We start from the raw sequence: 24821 nt of genomic DNA, 5'->3' as shown, positions 1-24821 counted from the left end.
GTGCAAGGTTGACGGAACGGTGGGCTTGAAGTTTGTTCAAAATTTGTTTGATAAAACATATAGGATTTATATTTTTAATCCAAAAACACTAATGCCAGTGTTGCCAGAGTGTCGAATCTTTTCCGAAAGAGACTCAGTAGATTTTGTTTTTGTTACTATTCTTCAACTCACTTAAAACACACAAAACTAGATTTCACTCGGTTTGAAAATTGGATCTCATGATTTTGCATAACTCCAGAAATTGTCCACCTTATTTTATTAAAAATATCAATCTGGTTTTCGCAGCGACTAATGAATTTCCGAAAAAAAAATTGAGATTCCATAAATTTAGCTTATAAAACTAAAAAAAATCAAATTATTCACTCTACAGCATTGCCTTGGCGTTCTCGATTGCGAGATTCCTACTCGAAACTAGGTGTCCGAAGGCTCAATTGTTAAGACAATTGCAAACCTCTTTTTACACCTAAGCTTCCATCCACCCCGGAATTTGAACTGACGACCTTTGGATTGTGAGTCCAACTGCCTACCAGCGACTCCACCGAGACAGGGCCCAAGGAGACGACTTATACACCTTGACAGAGCTAACGACCGAACCTCTAGGTTAGACCGGGGCCAACATTTACTTCCCCATCCGACGAAAGACGTGATCAGACAAATCTTGTCTCGAAAAATGCCACCGGGACCTTCTGAGATCGAACTCAGGCCGACGGGGTTGGTGGGGTTTTGGTAGCAGAGAGTTGAACTTTCTCATGCAAATCAGTAGTAAATTGAAAGAATTTTGGCTTTCACAAATATCGGCAAAACATCTGCAGCGGAAAAATGTCTAGAACAAATTTTAAATATCCGATAATTTGCAGACAAATCTGCAAATCTGGCATCCCTGGATTGTCCACAGAAAAGTGCTGTGAAAGCATTCGAAAATCTGTATCTCCAGCAGGAATTTTCTGATCGATTTGGAGTCTCCGGCAAAGTGGTAGGTTATGATTAGGACTATTCATAAAAAAGCTGCACTCTTAATACAAATTCCACATTTAAAAAAAAAAAATTTGCTGTAAAAACTCGATTTTCGGTAAACTTTACTCCCTCCGATTTTTTCCTTATCTAAATATGTCTTTTTAAATATAAAGTGCCAACTTTTAAGCTTTTGTTTTTGACCCAGTTTCGAATTTTTGAAAAAAAAAAACAGTGTGTTTTCGGAATCCCACTGAGAATTTTGGCTCGAGCATCGACTCGATTTCGGCTCGATCCCGAGCCAGATCAACTCAAGGGTTGAGCCAAAATTCTCAGTGGGATGTATCGAAAATACGCACACAAAAATTCTTTTTTTTTTATTAAATCCTTAATCGAAAAATACTTTAGTTCAATTTTGAAAAAGTGTACCCATTTTAAGGTCAAATTATTGCAAAAATGATTTTTGTCATGAAAATTGTTGCTCAGTTTTTCCAACTTCAGAAAAAATATATTCGAAGAGCTACGTAAATTCTAAACTATTTGTGGTTCGAACATTATTTGTTGCTGAAATATGGCCTGGCAAAAAATGAAAATGACCAATAATAATCTTTTTTTAAAGTTCTATTCAATCGACCCTCTATTTTCAATTGAACCATTGGAAACCATTGATAAAATTTTCAATTTAAAGAATTGAAACCTGTGTAAAATAATCCAAATAATATGATTAAAGCCGTTTTTCATTTAAGTCTTAATTTAAAATTCATTTTATTTTGTATGGGTTCCAATACTCCCCTTTTTATATCAATCATTGAGAACGTTTATGAAAATAGATTTAAATTCTATATTTACAGTAACTTTCAGGCAATTTACAAAATTGAAAATAATTGTAACACATTTTATTTGATGTTAATGCGAAAATTCCTTTGAAATTTTCGGGATAACAGACTAAAAAAAAAAAAACAAAAAATATATGTATATTTTAACAATTCTCTGAAGTTTTGGTCATTCGATTTTTTATTTTTTTGATCCGGCTAAAACTTTTTTGGTGCCTTTGATATGCCCAATGAAGCCGTTTTGCATCATTTGTTTGTCCACATAATTTTCCATACAAATTTGGCAGCTGTCCAAACAAAAATGATACGTAAAAATTCAAATATCGGTAACTTTTGAAGGAATTTTCTGATAGATTTGGTGTCTATGGATAAGGACTACACTTTAAAAAATTATACAGGGAAAGTTTTTTTTGGTGATTTTTAATTTCACTTTTTGTCACTTAACTTGATTTGCAAAAAACACTATTTTTATTTGTTTTCTGTTTTAGGGGACATCAAATGCAAACTTTTCAGAAATTTCCAGAATGTACAAAAAACCTTTGACCAAATTATGAACTGTTGAATCAAACATATTTCTGAAAAGCTGAAATTCTCTGTATTCTGCCTTTTAAAACTTTGATGATCTTTTCGAAAACAATATTTTCAATTTTTTGAATCAAGATTACATTTCAAAAGGGCCAAATATCCAATATTTCGAGAACGCCAAGGGAATGCTGTGGATTGAATTATTTGATTTTGATTTTTGTATCTATGACAAACAAATTTCAATTTATCGAAACAGTAACAAAATTACGAGATTCATAGTGGACTACTATTATGTTACATTTTCATTCATCTTTTCAATGTTTTTTTTAAATTCAACACTCTTTTTATAACTTAAATAAATAAAAATTGTGTTTTTTAAAATCATTTTTCAGGTTAATTAATTAAAATTTATTTTGATTGCAATTTATGAAAATGACAAAAAAAAGCCAAAATTTGTTGATGATATTTATCTGATCAAAAACTGATTTGATGTAAAGCTATTTAAGAAAAAAGTTTGACAGTGAACACAGTTTGTATTATGACTATCGAGGCTTTCAAAAATCATCGCATCATTTGGATTTGGCAATTATTACGAATTGCAGACTGGATTTCACCATGTATCCGTAAAGATTTTCTAGCCAAGTTTGTCTTTAAATTGATAATTGGTCGGCAATAATTAAAATACAAATTCAGCATACAAATGATTCAATTTCATTCAACATCACTTCCTCGTGTAACACCGTGTTCTGGCAAACGGAGCCTCCAGCCGGGCACACCGTATTAGTGTTAATACAAAACTCAGGTACTCGCCGTCGTCAGTGTTTAGGTCCTTCTAAATGTGACCTGAGCCGCCGTCAGAATGAACGGCAAAATGTGTCACTGATGGTGACGGAGGTAGGCGGATGACGAGGAGGGGGCGACCCAGAGAATCCAACTTGTTGATGATCTCTACGGCTCAAACTCTCATCAGTGGCAGCAGCCAGCACAAGTTGTAGCTTTTTACAGCAGAAATGTCCTTGCCCACGGCGATGGGTGTCCTCATCACTTCTTTTTTTTTTTGTCTGCACTAATAAAAAGCTCTTTTCATCACATTTATGACCCCCGTTCATGTGCGGTGATCTCTTTTGGGGGGAGTCCAATCTGCATGTATTTGTTTGCAATGAAAGCAGATTTATTCTTGCTATGTAAATAGAGCATGTTGTGAGCTATTTTGAATTGAAAAAGTTGAACCTCAGTTAAAAATCATCTCTTTCACATTCACTTCGCGGTGGAGATTAGCTTAAAAGTTAGCTCTAAAAGCTTAAGTGACTTTTTAATCCACTAATCGTCGCTCCTCAACGACTCATCATACGGAAATTTTAGCATCGCAAACTTTGCCCTGCCGAAAACTCAACTCGTCGTTTAGGCTTACGCGAATTGTCATAAATTTGGCGAAATTCCCTCCCCGACATAAATTCATAATCCTTTGGCCCGGTTTTCGCCCGAATATGCTGTCAACGTTGTCAGCCCAACAGCGTGACAGTACAGTATTCCCTTGTCAACGAACGACGCGTACAGAAGGAATGGGCAAATGAATGTTTTACTTTAAAGCGCAAACACACATTCGTAAGGGTTGAGCTTTCCCGGCAACCGACGGGGTAACGATTTGCGAAACGAAAATGTCTGAATTTGTGTGTTTCCGAAGATTAGCAAATGAGGGACAAGCTTTTTTTTGGGCAAGGAGTCGGAAAAGTTAGTTGTGAATGTTTAAATAAAATTTTCTGTTAGATTGAACGTTGTCAATGTGTCAATGTTTAATTGAAATTAATATAAAATATCAAACGACGCAAATTTTGTATGAATTTAAATGTATGAAAAAATACGGTAATTTGTGAAAAAAATAGTATATAACAAAAAAAACTTTAAAGAGTGATACAGCATACAAAATTTCGCTTCGTTTTAAACCCATATTGCAAATTTTGAAAATTCGAGTATTTTCAAAAAATACGGTATTTTGTGAATTTTCCAACTGGTAAGGTTTGTCTTAAGATTGCTATTTTCAAACATGAACTAGGGTAGGCCACACAAGGTGCATGTACTATTTTTGATAAAAAGTTTTTTCAATTGTTTTAAAAAAATAGTTGCATTGAAAATTCTTATTTTGAATTCCGGGGTGACTTTGATAGTCATAGTTATTCTTGTAAAAATCAGATTTAATGTGTTCAAATTTTATGTTTACGTCAAATGTACCATCATTAAGGTATCTGATATAGCTTTAAAAAAATCAATGTTTATAAATAGTTAACTAAGTTTATAAGCTTTTTAACAAAATACAGATAAATTTTAGGTTAAACTGTTAAATAGTTAAAAAAGTGCCATAAATTCATTGAAACTTGTTCTGTTTATAAAATTATCGAATCATATAACACTATAAACTGAATTCGAAGCAAAAATCAAAAATTTTCACATTCTATATGACATTTGATTTACTGAAAATGCCCATAAATTGGTAGATTTTTTTTAATTATGTTTTAAAAACAAATAATATCAATTATTTAAAAACTTATTTTACCTTCTCCTAGTGGTAAATCGTCCAAAGAATCCGAAAATGTATTCCATTTTCCGATTTGAAATCATGTTCATTGAGAAAATCATGACACTTCCAGAATATTTAAATAATGCAATTCATAAACATTTTCTTGATTATAGTTAACTCACTTTTTAAACTTTTCAAAATTGTATGAAAACTTCTTTTAAGAGTACTTTGAACACTTCTCTTCCACGGTCAGAACGATTCCACTATTCCGTACGAGTTTAATTCGTACTCTTCATTTTGCGGAAATATCTCAAACCTATCAAAGATTATCAAAGTCACCTCGTTTTACGAAATTTTACTACTTTTGAAAAAAGATATTTGGTGAACAATTTTGAGTATACTTTATACTTTGAACTTAACAAGATTTTCAAAAAATGTGTTCTCAGTGAAAGCATTGAAATTTAACATAATTTGGTTGAATTCAATCGATTTTAGATTTTTTTATATGACTTAAAAAAATAACTATGGTATAAAGGCATCACCATTTGGAAGGAAAAAGTTTTTTAAAACCAGTGCATTTTTTTGCAATCATTAGTTTTCAAAGTATCTATGTATCAACGGAATTAGTTTTTCGCGAAAAAAAAAACTTTTCGCGGGACTGTACATTGGTATTTAAAAAAAATCTATATATTTTAAAGGATTTTTTTTGTCTCGGATTTTTTGGGCTGACTTTGAAGGGAGGGGGGGGAGGGGGGGCGACATAAACTTTGATGAATATTTGCAATGGCCAAAGTTAGTTAAAAATGTAAGTATCATACGGACCAGTTTGACGATATCAACTCAATTTGCAAACTTGTAGACGGAAATTGGTGAGTAACACAGTGAAGGAGCTATTGCACTACCACAAACAAACTCGCACTTTTTTGTGTTTGACAGTTTGCGACAAACTCGCAAACAACGCAGAATATATGCAGGCCGACGTTTGTATAAGCAAATCTGGGCAAACAAACAAAGCAGGCAAGCTGACAAACTGTCAAAAGTGCGAATGAGTTTGTTTGTTTTCCGTAGTGTAATAGCTCCTTGACTAACAAAGTCAAACATAATTTTCAAAGAAGTTATTTTTAAGGCAATTTTGAAAGAAACTTTTTGGAAAAAACGTGCATGGACATTGTGTGGCCTACATGTACATGTTTTAAATAAATAAATCTTGAGGAATGAAAAATTAAAAAAAAAAAACATAAGAATGAGGTTATTTTTTCCAAAAAAAGTTTATTTTTTTATTCTTAATAGTCCTGCACATATTACTGCGGGCGTCAATAATTAGAGTTCACGCGCGGTGAAACGACCGCAAGATAATGGTCGCATGACAGCCGCATGACAGCCGCATGACAACCGCTGAACAAATTTTTGGCTGTTGTCAAAGGTAGCCTTGAGTTTTCAGCTGACTTTTTGGAAAATATTCAAAACAAACCATGTTGACAGCCATATCAACGCAGAATTTCAGTTCAACTTGCTGATTTTTACACTAGGGGATCGAAGCAAGCTGTGCCTGAGGTCGGACGAGTTTTTTCGTTTGCTGTCATTTTTCACTTTCTGATCGTCTTAAAATTTTCTTTAAAATTTGTGAAATCAGTTAAAATTTGAAGAAGCAAAAAAGGCAGGAACAACAATCGCGAAGTGGTTGTCAATTCAAGCGTTGCTGGAACATCGAGGAAGAAGGCCAACTACGCTGCAAGCTCATACATCCAATTTAAATGTTGTCAAAGACAAACTTATGGGAAATTTGACGAGCTTTCCGGTAAAAATATTTACGAGACTGAAAAATTAAGTCTGTCATATAGAAATTTCCAAAAACCATCAAAAAACCTATTTTTTCTACATTTTTATTTTTAAAGCCGCTGTAACTTCACAAGGATTGGGCTTAGGACAATGGTCAATATGGAGACTTTTATGTAAAATTGTCTGGAGAATCGATTCCCGTATTCGGTTTTTGAAAATTTTGACGTTTAGAGCACTTTTCAAAAAAACAGTTTCAGTAAATGATTTTTGAATTTTTTTAGGTGAGTTGCTCCATCCTGCATTTTTCGTGAGTCTTTTTGTAACATCTTAGGCTATCTTCACAAAAATTTTGAACGAAAAAATATCGTGGGCTCCCCCTCAAATTTGACTTTTAAACTTAAAAATCAAAAAATCTCATAAAAAATGGGTGTTTTTTTCTTTCAGTGTATTTTTTATCGAAAAGCCCGTAAAATTTCCTACAAATTTGTCTTTGACCACTTTTTGATACGATGCAACGGCTTCGAGATACAGAAATATTTAAATTCCGAATTACAAAAATATTTAAAACACTTACGCCCTTCTCAAATGTCATTATCGTGTGGAACTGGCTCCATATACACAAAAATGGCTTATATAAGCGTAGGATAACATGTCTACAAAGTTTCATTGAAATCGGAGAGGGTCGAGAAAAAAGTACCTGAAAAATTCCTGTTTTGGGCTGGAATTGCTCAAAATGCAGTTAAAATTATTTTGCAATCATTTGGTTTTTTTCAAATATGTTTTGACAATACCTAAAAGAAAAAGTTTTTTTTTGCAATTCTGTACATCTGAAAAGCATGCCTTTTTTTAAATTGAAAATAAAATTTAAGAGCAAGAGCAACCAAAATGAAGTGAATTTTATTTTGATAATGAGGCCTATTAAGGCAACAATTCATAAAAATGCTTTATTATAGCTTCAAAATTACATTTGCGAACTATCATTTCATTCAAATTCAAAATATAAAATATTATGTGTTTGAAATTTATTAAAAATTGTACAGAATTTCCATAAATTCCGACAATTTTTGAAAAAAAACTAACTTAATCCACCTTTGTGGTTGATGCCTTCCTCACTTTTTACCAACAATGGGTAATATGAGTGGTTTGGACACATATTTCAGCTATTTTTTTTAAGTCCAGAAAAATAAGTACACAGATATAACTTAAGTTGTCATAACTCGGGACAGGGTTGCCAGATCTTCAATTATGTGGACTCGTTGGAAAAGTTTCTTGATTACCTAACCAACGATGGGTCGGATGATGGTTCCGGACATCGTTTACATACATTTAAGTGAGATCCGGCTTCAAAAAAGTACATAAATATCACTTAAGTGGTCATAACTCGAGGCAGGGTTGCCAGATCTTCAATTTTGTAAGCTCGTTGGAAAGGTCTCTCGATTACCTAACCAACGATGGGTCGGATGATGGATCCGGACATCGTTTGTATACCTTTAAGTGAGATCCGGCTTCAAAAAAGTACATAAATATCACTTAAGTGGTCATAACTCGAGACAGGGTTGCCAGATCTTCAATAATGAAAACTCGTTGAAAAGGTATCTCGATTACCTAACCAACGATGGGTCGGATGATGGATCCGGACATCGTTTACATGCATTTAAGTGAGATCCGGCTTCAAAAAAGTACATAAATATCACTTAAGTGGTCATAACTCGAGACAGGGTTGCCAGATTTTTGATGTTGTGGACTGGTTGGAAAGGTCTCTTGATAACCTAATCAACGATAGGTCGGATAATGGATCCGGACATCGTTTACATGCATTTAAGTGAGATCCGGCTTCAAAAAAGTACATAAATATCACTTAAGTGGTCATAACTCGAGACAGGGTTGCCAGATTTTTGATGTTGTGGACTGGTTGGAAAGGTCTCTTGATAACCTAATCAACGATAGGTCGGATAATGGATCCGGACATCGTTTACATGCATTTAAGTGAGATCCGGCTTCAAATAAGTACATAAATATCACTTAAGTGGTCATAACTCGAGACAGGGTTGCCAGATTTTTGATGTTGTGGACTGGTTGGAAAGGTCTCTTGATAACCTAATCAACGATTGGTCGGATGATGGATCCGGACATCGTTTACATGCATTTAAGTGAGATCCGGCTTCAAAAAAGTACATAAATATCACTTAAGTGGTCATAACTCGAGACAGGGTTGCCAGATCTTCAATGTTGTGGACTTATTGGAAAGGTCTTTTGATTACCTAACCAACGATGGGTTGGATGATGGATCCGGACATCGTTTACATGCATATAATTGAGATCCGGATATATGTGAAAACACATTTTTATACATAACTTTTGAACTACTTATCGAAACTTCAAACAATTCAATAGCGATGTATGGGACCCTAAACCAAGTCGAATGCAACAAGTTTGGTCAAAATCGGTTCAGCCAGTGCCGAGAAAACTTGGCAAGATTTTTGAACACATACATACATACACACACACACACATACACACACACACACACATACACACACACACACACACAGACATTTGTTCAGTTTTCGATTCTGAGTCGATATGTATACATGAAGGTGGGTCTTCGAGCTTTTAATAAAAAGTTCATTTTTAGAGCAGGATTATAGCCTTACCTCAGTGAGGAAGGCAAAATTGAAGGAAAAAAGGGTGATTAAAATTTGGAGAACTGAGAAAATTAATTATCGTACATATTGATAAATTAAAAGGAAACATATATCGTGAAGAATTAAAAATTTAATTTGTTTTTCGATGCTGCAAAATTGGCGACTTTTTAATTATTTAAAAAAAAAAACCATTTATGGTCAAGTTTATGTAATGGTGTTCTTAATGGAATGCCTCAAGTTTTAAGATTTTTTTAGTAAGTTTTTTTTGCCATTTTTTAAATTATTTTTTTTAATATCTACAAAAGTTTGGAGTAGCAATGTACCTGTTTAATTACTTACCTGTATTTTTAATGAACAGAACAGGCAAACTCCGTATTTTTCGCAAAATTGCCGAAAATTACTGTTCTTTTAATCGTGATTTTAATGTGACTCATTGTTTTCATTATTGAATGATAATGCATTACTAAATATATGATAATTCAAAGTTAATATACGTCTACTAATTATGAATATTTTCCTCGGAAAACCATCATCATTTCCCAGGACTTAACTATTCATGCTCACAAACCATCAAAGCATAAAAACTTTCTACACGCATAGATCAAAGTTTGCACGAGCACAAGCTTACTAATTGGAATGATTGATGATTTTCAGCACCGAACAGTAGACAGAATGATGGGGTTGAAAGTTGGAAAAACAAGCGATTTACCAATGCTGTGAAGGGGGCTCCGTTCCCAGTACCTTTCTGTGATGTGGTGTGCAAATTCTTTGTAAATTTTACATAATTCTGCAAGCAAAAAATCCCAAGGATTGCTGGCAATTACACAAAGTCACAGGCAGAAAGGTACATTCCCGGAGCCATTGTGTGTGTATGTTTTATAGAAGGTGCCGAGGACATGCACTCTCGCCAACAAAAAAAAATACGAAAGGATCTCGCACCACCCACGAACCCACGGAGATTATGTGGATTTGGCAGCTCAATCCCCACCCCATGTGAAAACGTAAAGATATGGAACAGATGGAGCGACTAAGGACGACGACGATGACGACGATTCCACCGACAATGACGCGCAGAGACTCTTCACAAAGAGGGGTTTTTCGGTCGTTCGCCGCGGTGGAATTCATTAGCAATAATGAACGAATACTAAAGCTAGAAAATGGCGTTGTTGGACGGAATGTTTGAAGCGATGATGAAAAAAATGTTTTAGCGAAAGGAAAAAAAACAGATTAAACTAAAAACAGGTTGAACCCGACCTGGAACCAACGACCAACTTGACTAGACAGATAAAAAAAATCAAAAAGGGAAAACGAGCGATGAGGCGAAAGAAAATGCAAACGAAACGAGTGAAACTTTTTTCCAGCGAATGAAAATGAAATTAACGCCAATATGCAACGCTAGGATTACTTATGTTTTTGGCTCACTAACGATGAGGTTGGATGTGCAACATAAAACGGATTTGAATATGGCTCATTCAGCAACAAAAAATGTACATAAATTACATGGTTCTTTTTAAGCGTAAAAGAATTGGCTCAAGTGGAGCTCATCTTTAACGAATGATACGAGAGTTGGAGCTGAATCAGGTTGAATCTTTAAATCTTTTAATTTGAACAATGACTCTGCAACATTCGTCAACATTTTTGAACAATCTTGAACATTTTTGAACATTATTGAACATAATTAAACTTTTTTGAACATTTTTGAACATTTTTGAACATTTTGAACATTTTTGAACATTTTTGAACATTTTTGAACATTTTTGAACATTTTTGAACATTTTTGAACATTTTTGAACATTTTTGAACATTTTTGAACATTTTTGAACATTTTTGAACATTATTGAACATAATTAAACTTTTTTGAACATTTTTGAACAATTTTGAACATTTTTGAACATTTTTGATCATTTTTGAACATTTTTGAACATTTTTGAACATTTTAGAACATTTTTGAACATTTTTGAACATTTTTGAACATTTTTGAACATTTTTGAACATTTTTAAACATTTTTAAACATTTTTGAACATTTTGGAATATTTTTGAACATTTTTAAACATTTTTGAACATTTTTGAACATTTTTGAACAATCTTTTACAATCTTCAACAAAATCTTTTAAATAATTTTGTACAATCTTGTGCAATATCTTGAACAATCTAAAAAAACTTGAACAATATGGAACAAAATCCATTGAACAATCTTGAACAATCTTTTACCATCTTGAACATTCTTGAGTAATAATTTCAACAATCTTCAACAAACTCTTGAACAATCTTGAGCATTCTTGAGCAACCTATTACAATCTTGAACAATCATCAACAAAACTTTAAATAATCTTGAACAGCATTTTAGACAATTTTTGAACAATCTTGCGCAATCTTTTACAAAACCTTGAACAATCTTGATCAATATTGTATAATCTTGAACGGCGTTGAACAATCTGGAAAAATCTTATACAAAATCATGAACAATTTTGAACAATATTGAACAATATTGAATAATCTTTTAAAATCGTGAACAATCATCAACAAAATTTTGAATAATCTTAAACAGCATTTAACAACCATGAAAAATCTAGAACAGTCATGAACAAAATCTTGAACATTTTTGAACAAATTTTTAACAATCTTGAGCAATCTTTAACAAAATTTTTAACTATCTTGATCAATGTTGAACTACCTTGAAAAATATTGAATAATTTTGTACAGTCTTAAACAGCATTGCACAATCTTGAAAATTCTTGAACAACTTTTAACCAAATCTTGCACAATCAACTTTGAATAATTCTTAAATTAAAATATATTTTTTACGAATTTGTATAATCTTTATATTTTCTTGTTAATTCAAGAAAAAAATCTTTAAAATCCTGAAAATCTTCGATGTCTTTAAATTTCTACGCCTTCAGAAATTTTGGAATTCTCATAAATGGAAGAATTTGCGATAAAATTTAAATTTTTAAATAGAGTTTTTTTTGCGACCCAAAATGTTTTCATTGGATGAACTTCTTTATTTTAGAAGATTTCATTCAAACTATTTTATTTTAAACATTTTTGATATTCCTTCTTCTTAAATTTTTCTTGTTTTGAAATGGTACAAATTTTCAATTTTTCAAAATGTTATTATTGATTTTAAATTGACTCTCAAATTTGGGAAAATTCAGGATTTTCAGAGTTTATAATTAATACACCAAAAATAGTTTTTTTTTCAAATCTTTCTACCTTTTTAAAATTTGTAAAACCATTTTACTTAAAAATGAATTTTGCAATAAATAGAAGCAGCAAAATCCTTGCATTTTTAACATCTTTGAATCTTCCAATTATAATCTATTTTTAATTTAACATTTTTCCATGCCAGAACTTAAAATAAATGTTGGTAAGAAATCTGTAAAAAAAAAATTCAAAATACTTTACATTGAAGGAGTCTTTGTCTTTGAATTCTTTTACATATTAAAAGTTGTATTTTGACGGACTTTTCCAATCCAATGAGTACATTCAAACTTAAGTTCATCAAAACAACGATTAACACAGTAAAAAACATCTGCGGAATTACATCTGGGAATAAATACATCTTTTATGTCATAAATATTAGTAATTTTTTTCTCTTAAAATGTGTGAATTAACAATTTTCCCTTGATATGCTATGTTTAAGATTAAACCGAGGTAATTTTACATCATAAAATATGTAATACATTCAATTGAAATTTTGCTGATTCCCAGCAACTTTGAATTAAAAAGTGGAATGTGGGATACACTGCATTTTTTCAATTGCGATAAAGTTTTCAAAAATTTCTAAATAATTATAAATTTTGGATACTTACAAATAACGTTACATGTTTCTTATATTTCTAGAATATTCATTCAGAATCTTTGGAGGTTTTAAGAAAAATAAAATACAAAAATGAGAACTTTATACTACAAACACGAAAAATTTAGTTTTCAAATCTTCAAAAATTAAAACTTGCAAGAAAAATCAAAACGGAGCAAAGTAAAAGTAAGTGTCTCAGATTTTGAATTGTATTTTTTATTCTGTTATTTAATCAAAACTAAGTCAAATTTGGTTCAAAACACCAAATCAATTTCGTGATTTTTGTTTTAATTTCCAGCATTCCAGTTTCTTTAACATCTATCTGAGAGATATAATCTGTCAGAATTAGAGAAATAATTTTCAGTGAATGAACATAAAGATTTTGTTGGCCGAGAGCATTTTTCTCTCAGGTTCATCCTCAAAAATGTACACCCGTAAAAAAAGGTCGACATCGGGGATTGATCCCAGTACCTTTGACCCAACATTGTCATTGTCTATACAGTTTAGGCCACCACGACTTCAAAGCCAATTTACGACACTCAGTATAGATGAACTGCTTCAATGAACGAATGAACACAAGAGGGCATAGCTCTCTCGTGATTTCCATTATCCTCTCATCCAAATATGAGAATAATTTACTCTCGGCAGTCTGCTGCGAGTTCAAGTATCAAGAAATCGAAGAAATTATCAACCTGATTCAGAGTCAGCTCAGTATCTTTGGGACATTTATTACAAAATATGAAATTAATCACTAACCAAACGTCAAATAATACCGATGATCTAGCACAGCTATTCTCAACCTTGTTCTAGGCCGGTACCCCCTCCCATGTAAATCAAGTAGGCCCGGTACCCCCGTTGAGAATCACTGATCTAGCAGGTAAACAAAACAAATAAACAATCGCAACAGGAAAGAGAGCAAAAACAGTTCTGTACAACTGAACAAGCAGAATTCAAAGAAGTAGAATTAAATCCCAAAAAAAAGAGAGAAAGATTTGCATTTACCCGCAGCACCACCTGCAGTCCGCGGAAATCTTTATCCGGAAAGGTCTCCCAAGTGCCCTCCTCCAGGCCTGCGTCCGGATCGGCCGCCTGCATCTGGCCAAGCTCCAGCTCCGGCGCTTGATACATCAGATCCTCGTGGCCTGCTGCGTAATCGTTCTGCTCGGTCAAACCACCACCACCACAAATACACGCACACACACACAAACGCAACCATCACCAAAATTATCACAGGATTTTGATTTTGTTTGCGAATTTTGATGGGATTTTAGTTAAATTCGCAAACAATCGCGCGCGCACACACACACAAACACGCGCACAATCACACGTGTAATAGAAGTACAGACAGACAGAGGTAGAGAGTGGTGTGCGTGTGTTTTAAATTTTTTCGATTTGCAGGTGGTGAAATTGTGCGCAAGTGGATTTGAGTGTGTGTTTGTGGATGTTTTTTTTTTTGTTTATTTGCCACGCGGGATTTTTCGATCGAAGGATTTTGTTTACAGTTTCGGGGGGAAGAGAAAAAAGAGAAAAAAGAAATAAAAAACGATAGGATTTTGTTATTTACAAGTACTGCGCGTTGGATATCCGATTTTTTCGAAAAACAAAAGTTAGCGTGATTAACTATTCCGAGCGTGCTAATACGACTACTATACTAGGGTTTTTATAGGGGGTAGTGCAATGAACAGAAATGGTGATACCAGAGATGGGATTGAAATATAAATGAATTTTGGGATCCATGCTGTGAGAGTCCCGATATGAGATATGTATGAGAGTGAGGATGATTGGCTGTCAAAAATAAAAACAAATTTATGGATTTGCAATTCTAAATCTGAATTGAACTCTCGCAAATCCGTTGCTCATCGTCGGATTTGTTGACCTGGATTTTGAGTTATTATTTCTTAATTCAACAAAGCACTACAATTTTTCTCAATTATGAAATAAATATTGAAATTAAACAACAACCAGTGGTGAGGAACAAAACTTCAAACAAGATTAGCAATAACATGATTTCAATTCCATCATGGTTCCAATTCCCGGACGCTTCGAAACCCGGACATTCATCTTGTTTTATCAATTATGTGGATAAAAGTTCGCATAATTACTGTCTAAACTGTGATGTTTGATGAATTTTAACATCAACTTTCATTTCAAATATGTTTGGACGCTGCTGCCAATGCTAAAACAATCAAATTAAATTAAATCATGAGATTACCAAAACTGTAAAACATTTCTTCTGAAATATTTCATAGGCGTCCGAAGCACCGGGAAGGCAAAACAGAAATTTTTGGTTCTGATATCCTCAAATTCTAGTAATTATTTAAACAAAATATCGATTGTTTTGATGTTAACATCTTATTTGAGACCAGGTTGCCAGATCATCAATGTTTGGACAAATTAGAAAGATCTTTCGATTACCTAACCAACTCGTTGGAAAGGTCAATCAATTACCTAGCCAACGATGGGTCGGTTGATAGATCCGGACATAGTTTACATACATTTAAGTGAGATCCGGATATTTGTGAAAACACATTTTTATACATAACTTTTGAACTACTTATCGAAACTTCAAACAATTCAATAGCGACGTATGGGACCCTAAACCGAGTCTAATGTGAACGGTTTGACCTAAATCGGTTCAGCAAGTGCTGAGAAAACTGATTGAGAATTTTGGTCACACACATACACACAGACATTTGTTCAGTTTTCAATTCTGAGTCGATAGGTATACATGAAGGTAGGTCTACGATGTTTCTGAAAGAAGTTCATTTTCCGAGCAGGATTATAGCCTTACCTCAGGTGAGGAAGGCAAAACACGTAATATTTATTATAAACAAATTTTTTTTTTTTACCTTTTCCTAGTGGAAAATTGTCCAAAGCATCCGAAAATGCATTCCGTTTGCCGATTTGAAATCATGTTCATTGAGATTATCGAGAAACTTTGAGAATATTGAAAAAATGATTTACAACAACTATCTTTTCAAACTTTTAAAAATTTTATAAAAACTTCTTTTAACCTTGAACAATTCTCTACCACGCTCAGTATGATTCCTTACCGGCCCGTCTTTTCATGTGTCTTTCAAGTGCAATCAATCGCCTAGCACTTCGGTGCGAAGGTTGTGCACAGAACCTACACTGAAAGAAAATAAAAGTACTAAATTCCTAAATTCAAGGAATTTTGGCTCCTTTCCTTGTTAAGTAATCCAAAAAACCCGACTACTAAATAAGGAAAAGAGGCAAAATTCCTAGAATAAAGGAATTTTTTACTATTTTTTAATTTCAGTGTAGCGGTGCTGTGTAAGAAGCTTGGACGCGCGCTGAGAAGAGCTTGTATAGCAATACAATAGGGTAGAGTAGTCATCAATGAGACACGGGGAACAATGATAAAATGGCTCTCACAAGTCGTAGTTTCAACCAATCAGGCTCATATTTGGGGGAAAGGTGTGTCTACTGGATACACGTCTGCCATATAATTGGCTTTGGTTATGGACGCTCCCTTGATAAGTAATTCATAAATGTTTGATTCTGGGGTGTATAAGTAGATCATAGACAAAAAATACTTTTTCGCTCGTAGGCTGCCATTTACACCAAAACTAATATTTCTTCAAATTTCTTTCGACGTTCCATAGGGATTAAGTTGGGCTACAATGTCCTTTCATTAGATTTGGCCAAAATTTAGAATACACCCAGAATCCAGGACTGTCTCATTGTTCCCCACTCATTTCAGCCCATGGGTAACAATGAGACACTTTGATTTTTCTTCAATAAACTTTTCAAAATCGATGGAAATCTTTCAAAACATGAATTAAAAGTGATTTTTGGCATATTTATAGAGTTTAAACTTAATTTTACCAAAAATACAAAGTTATTTGGTATTAATATATGGATTTTACAAAATTTCAATACTTTTTAGTGTAACTTTTGTTATTAAAAGTTTCATGTTGGCAAAATTGCTTTAAAATGTTCAAGGCAAGTCACCTGCAATGGAACAATACAAAAACATGATGTTTTGCTAGAAAAATGTTGATTTTCGTAGAGTGTCTCATTGTTCCCCAGCTGTCTCATTGTTCCTGCCAAGTGCGTCTACAATGAGACAGTTGAATAACTCTGGCTGTAGATGTCGGATCGATCTTATATTTTGGTCAATGTTAGAACACATTAAAAGAAAGATAATGCAACTAAAAGCTCATTAAAACATGCTGATGAAAAAATTAGAAAAATCGTTGAAAGTTGAAAACCAAAAGTGTCTCATTGATGACTACCCTACCCTACTGCTCTAGTTCTAGCGATGCACAAGAAGGACGCATGGAAAGTGGTCAACTAGAGTTTCGGCTTTTCGGCTGATCGACACACGCACTTACTCAATACAATGGTGTTTACGTGCGAAGTCAACAGAAAGGCCCAACAATAGATCTAGTACTTATTTTACGGTAATTAAATTTTGTGTAACCCGAAGTATGTTTTTACAGAAATCACATTTTTGAAAATATTTTATAAAAAATCATATAAAATTTAAAGAACTTTTGACTAATTGGCCTATTTTGGTCCATTGAACATACACAATCTGTAAATTATTTTCCGAAAACCTACTTTTTCTTGAAAGTTCTTATCAGGATTTACACCTTGGTGCACGGAGAAAAAAGAGTTCCCAAAATCGTGAACAAGCGTTCATGATAATAGGAACCTCGAACAAAGTGTTCAAATCCCATGGTGCGATTTTGAAAAACGTACCATGAAATTTGAACACTTTGTTCGTGGTTCCCATTTTCATGAACGCTTGTTCACGATTTTGGGAACTCTTTTTTCTCCGTGTGGATAACACCAAATTGATTAGGAATAGGAAGGATTTTCAAAATATTCACATGCCCAAACTGAATGGCCAGCCAGCAAAGCGGCATTTTTTGAAATACGGAATGTTCAACAAAGTTTCATTTTTATTAAAATGAACATAAATAAAATATCGAAAAAAAATCTCACGAAAAATTAAGGTTATTACCTGGCCTTATAGATGGATTGGCCTGAAAAAAATATTTTTTTAACAGATTTGTAGAAATAATTTATACCTTTATAAACATCTACATAATTTGTAAATCTATTTTGGAAGAAAAAAGATATTCGAATTTTAAAACAACCATAATTTGGCTGATTAGCGAGTGACATTCATGGCCCCGAAGTGCTGTTTAAGTCCTGAATTTTCTAAAAAGTGGCAACTGTTTACTTTAAGTTATATAAATTCAGTCGTTTCGAAGCACTTTAAAACTAAGCAATTTATACAAATTCTACACAGCTACCGTTACACAAGTGGCCATCAGTTGACCACGGTTTGACCCTTAAAACGAGCCAACATCAGAGCACTGTAACCCGATACCGTATAGATCCTAGTTGCACAACTTGCTGACACAAAGTGAAAAAAATCATGAAAATGTTTAATTTTACCTCTGACAATGTGAGATTTTTTACCACTTTACTGGAGTATTGTAACTTTTTCAGTTAAAATTAAGGTTAAATTACACCATAAAAGAAGTAATATTCAACCTTCAAAATTTACACGATTTTTCACTGTGCACCACTCTTCACGCAGCGTTGCGTTGCACGATGATGCAATCGAGCAGAGGTACGTTGCGTCGCGCGGGTGTCACTACTGCTAAGTTCATACAACACTGTACATGAGAGAGAGAGATTGATGCCAGAACATACTGGAAAGGTTATTGGAGCAGAGATCAATTATCTATGTCAGCTCGTAAAGCCCCTCCCGCCCAGCTGTGCTGCTGCTGGTATGTAGATTCTCGCGCGGTGCGATTTTATCTGCTATTCACTGGAATTTTAATTACTTTCAGTTCAACAATGAAAGTTTTATGTGCAAAAGCAGTGGCATGCCCCTAGCGGCACATGAATCAATCCCGCGATCAAAGGTTAATTTAATTTGCAGAAGGGCAGGAGTTTGATTTGTTTTTTTCTAGGTGAAAATCCGTGGGGATTGGGCATACTTTGAAGAACAATTCGCAATGTGATATTTTTAGTATCGATTTGTAGCTAATTCTGTGAGAGTCATTTTGCATTGTTTTGCTGATTGAATGTTCAGAAACTCATTAGGAAAGCATAATAAATTCTACACCGTGTGCTTCCTTGCACACAGTTTCTCATAAATTCCCACAAATGATGGCATGTAACATTGTGAAACCAGATCACAAAACAGAACGAGCCAGCTTGCCGGTAGAGGTCGCCCCCTCTAGCGCACGTGCACGACTTTCCTGTGAGATTGCAATATCATTGTTTTCCTTCTAAATGAGATTTTAATGAGAAAAATCGTGTGCATGTGTGTGCGATTTTTGGTTTTACGGTGTATGAATGAATGTGGTTGTGTGTGGATGAATTTATTCTTGAAAAACGTGCTCAAAATACGACTTTTGCTACATGAAATGTGGGGACGAACATAACCTTACAATTTCTACCAGACGTACAAGAAAACATTAAAATTGCTAAATGAAAATCCTTTGGGATCGAGACATGACGAATTAGCACCTGTGCGTGGGCTGTGGTGAAATTAATTTCACTCGTCGTCACAGGTGAGAGAGATAGCAAATGTGAGCAAGTACACGTGCCATGCAAGATGACGTGAGTGATTTGTGCAAGATTGATGAGCCTCGGGCTTAAACCTTTCAGGCGCTTCTATCAAAAGGTTTTCATGGAGGCCCACGTGAGCTCCCACGTGGGTAATGTGATATGAATCTGGGGGGACTAGGACGAAAAGTCAAAATTTCGGGGCGTTTCATGAACTGCGAAATTTGCCTCCCCACCCCCCTGCGAGAAACGGTGAACTTTATGATGCACGCTAAATTTAATAACTCGTTAAATGATAATCAGATTACGATGTGGAAAATGATCCATCAGGCGCCACAGGGGAGCGAACAGGATTTCGGAGGGGGGTGAATGTGAACCATAAAATGTATGTTTCGAGCAAGTACAAGCATAACAGAGAGAGAGAGTACATCGTCTAAAACACATTCAGAGCAAATTGAAAATAATGGCCGCTTGTGGCGACACGGCGCGACACTCACCTGGAACAGGACCTGGTCGATTTTGGCGTTGGCCGGAATTTGCACCTTGTACAGCTTCTGGTCGAACTCGGGCGTGTGGTCGTTGACGTCCTCGACCTGCACGACGACGCGGGTCGTCGACGAGAGCTGCGGGGCGCCGTTGTCCATCACGAGGACCTGCAAGCAAAATTAATTGGAAATCATTACTGGTTCAAAATAGGACACTTTACCCTAACGGTGTCAGTTTTTTGGGCTGGGAAATTCTAGGAAAAAGTTGGCTCGCTGACAGTCGCGTTGCTTTGAAAGATGATGACAACAATTGAAATGAGTTTTTCGGTACCTTTTTGCCTTCCTCACTGAGGTAAGGCTATAATCCTGCTCTAAAAATGAACTTTGTATAAAAACGTCGTAGACCCACCTTCATGTATACATATCGACTCAGAATCGAAAACTGAACAAATGTCTGTGTGTATGTGTGTGTGTATGTATGTATGTGACCAACAAACTAGCTCATGTTTCTCGGCACTGGCTGAACCGATTTGACCCGAACTTGTTGCATTCGACTTGGTTTAGGGTCCCATAGATCGAGTTTTATACAGATTGAAGTTTCGATAAGTAGTTCAAAAGTTATATAAAAAAATGTGTTTTCACATATATCCGGATCTCACTTAAATGTATGTAAATTATGTCCGGGTCCATCATCCGACCCATCGTTGGCTAGGTTATCAAAAGACTTTTCCAACGAGTCCAAAACATTGAAGATCTGGCAACCCTGTCTCTAGATATGGCCACTTAAGTGATATTGATGTACTTTTTGGAAGCCGGATCTCACTTAAATGCATGTAAACTATGTCCGGATCCATCATCCGACCCATCGTTGGATAGGTTATCAAAAGATCTCTCCAAAAAGTCCAAAACATTGAAGATCTGGCAACCCTGTCTCGAGATATGGCCATTTAAGTGATATTTATGTACTTTTTGGAAGCCGGATCACACTTAAATGCATGTAAACTATGTCCGGATCCACCATCCGACCCATCGTTGGATAGGTTATCAAAAGACCTTTCCAACGAGTCCAAAACATTGAAGATCTGGCAACCCTGTCTTGAGATATGGCCTTTTAAGTGATATTTATGTACTTTTTGGAAGCCGGATCTTACTTAAATGTATGTAAACTATGTCCGGATCCACCATCCGACCCATCGTTGGTTAGGTTATTAAAAGACCTTTCCAACGAGCCCAAAACATTGAAGATCTGGCAACCCTGTCTCGAGATATGGCCATTTAAGTGATATTTATGTACTTTTTGGAAGCCGGATCTCACTTAAATGCATGTAAACTATGTCCGGATCCATCATCCGACGCATCGTTGGATAGGTTATCAAAAGACCTTTCCAACGAGTCCAAAACATTGAAGATCTGGCAACCCTGTCTCGAGATATGGCCATTTAAGTGATATTTATGTACTTTTTGGAAGCCGGATCTCACGTAAATGTATGTAAACTATGTCCGGATCCATCATCCGACCCATCGTTGGATAGGTTATCAAAAGACCTTTCCAACGAGTCCAAAACATTGAAGATCTGGCAATCCTGTCTCGAGCTATGGTCACTTAAGTGATATTTATGTATTTTTTTGTAGCCGGATCTCACTTAAATGTATGTAAACTATGTCCGGATCCATCATCCGACCCATCGTTGGATAGGTTGTCAAAAGACCTTTCCAACGAGTCCAAAACATTGAAGATCTGGCAACCCTGTCTCGAGATATGGCCATTTAAGTGATATTTATGTACTTTTTGGAAGCCGGATCTCACTTAAATGTATGTAAACTATGTCCGGATCCATCATCCGACCCATCGTTGGTTAGGTTATCAAAAGACCTTTCCAACGAGTCCAAAACATTGAAGATCTGGCAATCCTGTCTCGAGATATGGTCACTTAAGTGATATTTATGTATTTTTTTTGTAGCCGGATCTCACTTAAATGTATGTAAACTATGTCCGGATCCACCATCCGACCCATCGTTGGATAGGTTATCAAAAGACCTTTCCAACGAGTCCAAAACATTGAAGATCTGGCAACCCTGTCTCGAGATATGGCCATTTAAGTGATATTTATGTACTTTTTGGAAGCCGGATCTCACTTAAATGTATGTAAACTATGTCCGGCTCCACCATCCGACCCATCGTTGGTTAGGTTATTAAAAGACCTTTCCAACGAGCCCAAAACATTGAAGATCTGGCAACCCTGTCTCGAGATATGGCCATTTAAGTGATATTTATGTACTTTTTGGAAGCCGGATCTCACTTAAATGCATGTAAACTATGTCCGGATCCATCATCCGACGCATCGTTGGATAGGTTATCAAAAGACCTTTCCAACGAGTCCAAAACATTGAAGATCTGGCAACCCTGTCTCGAGATATGGCCATTTAAGTGATATTTATGTACTTTTTGGAAGCCGGATCTCACGTAAATGTATGTAAACTATGTCCGGATCCATCATCCGACCCATCGTTGGATAGGTTATCAAAAGACCTTTCCAACGAGTCCAAAACATTGAAGATCTGGCAATCCTGTCTCGAGCTATGGTCACTTAAGTGATATTTATGTATTTTTTTGTAGCCGGATCTCACTTAAATGTATGTAAACTATGTCCGGATCCATCATCCGACCCATCGTTGGATAGGTTGTCAAAAGACCTTTCCAACGAGTCCAAAACATTGAAGATCTGGCAACCCTGTCTCGAGATATGGCCATTTAAGTGATATTTATGTACTTTTTGGAAGCCGGATCTCACTTAAATGTATGTAAACTATGTCCGGATCCATCATCCGACCCATCGTTGGTTAGGTTATCAAAAGACCTTTCCAACGAGTCCAAAACATTGAAGATTTGGCAACCCTGTCTCGAGATATGGTCACTTAAGTAATTTTTATGTACTTTTTTATTCCGGATCTAAAAAATAGATGAAATTTGTGTACAACCCCATCAAATCAGCCATTTTTGGTAATGAGTGAGGAAGGCTCCAACCGCATAGGTGGATTAAGTTAGTTTTTGGAGTAATTTTTGGCACGTGTGAAGGATGGATGTCAGTTAATTTTAATTTTCAGAGAAATTACGGGAAACGATGGAATTTTTTTCTGTCACCTATTGTTGGCATTCCAGAACTCGAAAATATTCAAAATGCTTTCATTATATCGGGTTGATAATGCAGAAAAAGGTGGGATTAAACACGTTCAATAAATAAATTGTTTCCAGAAAAATCGCGTACTGAAAAAAAGTCAACAATGACCCAAAACTTTAGTCAATGTCCACATCAATCGCGTCCAGTTCATTTGAGCTGTTGATTGTAGCGTGCAAATCGCACACGTGTACTTGCGCAAATTGTGTAACTTGGTAAATAAAAATCCGCTTGCGATCCACGCGGAAACAATGCCCGGAATCTACAATGATTGTTACACATGGAAAATAAAATCCGGAAAAAAAGAACGAATGATATCAATTTGGGGCAAAAATGGGATGCGAAAAACCGCAAATCATCGCCCTCCCCCTACCCCCTTTCCGGCGGATCCATTACACGTGGGTAGCCACCATCACGGGACGGGAGCACATCCCACCGGAATTGATGGGACTTAATTGATCGTGAAGTGCATGCTCGCTTTTTTTTATTTTAATTTCACCGTGTTTGTTTGAACGTTTGCATTGTTTGGTGCCAGCGCTCGCTTAATGACGCCGTAATCGATGGCAGTGCAATCGTTTTATTGTTTCGTTCATTAAAAAAAGCAGTTGAAAAATCAACCTTTTTGTTTTTAAACATATCAAGAGCAACAAAAAAAAAACCAACCCCAAATTTTCCTCACTCCATTAATCAGCAGATCAAAGGAAAATGAAATTTTCCTTCCGGAAAAATGCTGCGATTGCTTTCGCCGCCTCATCAGATATTCATCATCCATTAAGTTTATCATTAGGGCGAAGTAAACTCCTTTCAAAAGAAAAAAAAAATCAAGTGGAAACTTGAAAGCGTACAAATTACTCCCACCGAATTCAACTTAAAAGTGTCGGGATTACGGAAACGTTCGATGCCAACGCTTGGATGCGCACTTTTGAGAAGTAAATCGCATAATTAGGTTCCAGCTTTATTGAAATGTTTTTTGGCGATATGTCTACTTCTCAGAAAAGAGGTAAAACATGCGAAATACATTTTGTTAACTTTTTTTTGCATACAGACCAGTTCTCTAAGATTTCGGTCATTCGATGTTTTTTGTATTTTTTAATCCGTCTGAAACTTTATTGGTGCCTTTGGTATGCTCAAAGAAGCCATTTTGCATCATTAGTTTTTCCATATAATTTTCCATACAAATTTGGCAGCTGTCCATACAAAAATGATGTATGAAAATTCAAAAATCTGTATCTTTTGAAGGAATTTTTTGATCGATTTGGTGTCTTTAGCAAAGTTGTAGGTATGGATACGGACTACATTGGAAAAAAATGATACACGGTAAAAAAAAATTTGATGATTTTTTATTTAACTTTTTGTCACTAAAACTTGATTTGCAAAAAAAAAACACTAATTTTATTTTATTTTATGTTTTGATATGTTTTAGAGGACATCCAATGCCAACTTTTCAGAAATGTTCAGAATGGGCAAAAAATCTTTGACCGAGTTATAAATTTTGGAATTAATACTGATTAAAAAAAAATCGAAATATTGGTCGCAAAAATGTTTCAACTTCAT

At 35.0% G+C, this 24821-nt stretch overlaps 1 protein-coding gene across 9 annotated transcripts in view; it reads right to left on the bottom strand.

Moving 5' to 3' along the window:
• LOC120423636 (fat-like cadherin-related tumor suppressor homolog) overlaps positions 1-24821 on the bottom strand; it is an 861295-nt gene that overhangs the window by 119794 nt on the left and 716680 nt on the right. For 7 of the 9 annotated variants that reach the window (XM_052708242.1, XM_052708241.1, XM_052708240.1 and 4 more), the window contains 2 exons: positions 20104-20259; positions 14051-14206 (listed from right to left, as the gene is read on the bottom strand). In XM_052708242.1, the coding sequence (XP_052564202.1) occupies positions 14051-14206; positions 20104-20259 (312 nt within the window). The remainder of the gene's footprint in view (positions 1-14050; positions 14207-20103; positions 20260-24821) is intronic. The other 2 variants (XM_052708247.1, XM_052708248.1) reach the window with 1 other exon arrangement.

The sequence above is a fragment of the Culex pipiens genome, chromosome 2 (genome assembly GCF_016801865.2).
Source record: "Culex pipiens pallens isolate TS chromosome 2, TS_CPP_V2, whole genome shotgun sequence".
Lineage (NCBI taxonomy): Eukaryota > Metazoa > Arthropoda > Insecta > Diptera > Culicidae > Culex > Culex pipiens.
The sequence above is the reverse complement of the archived record's forward strand: the minus strand, read 5'-3'. Positions and strand labels throughout refer to the sequence as shown.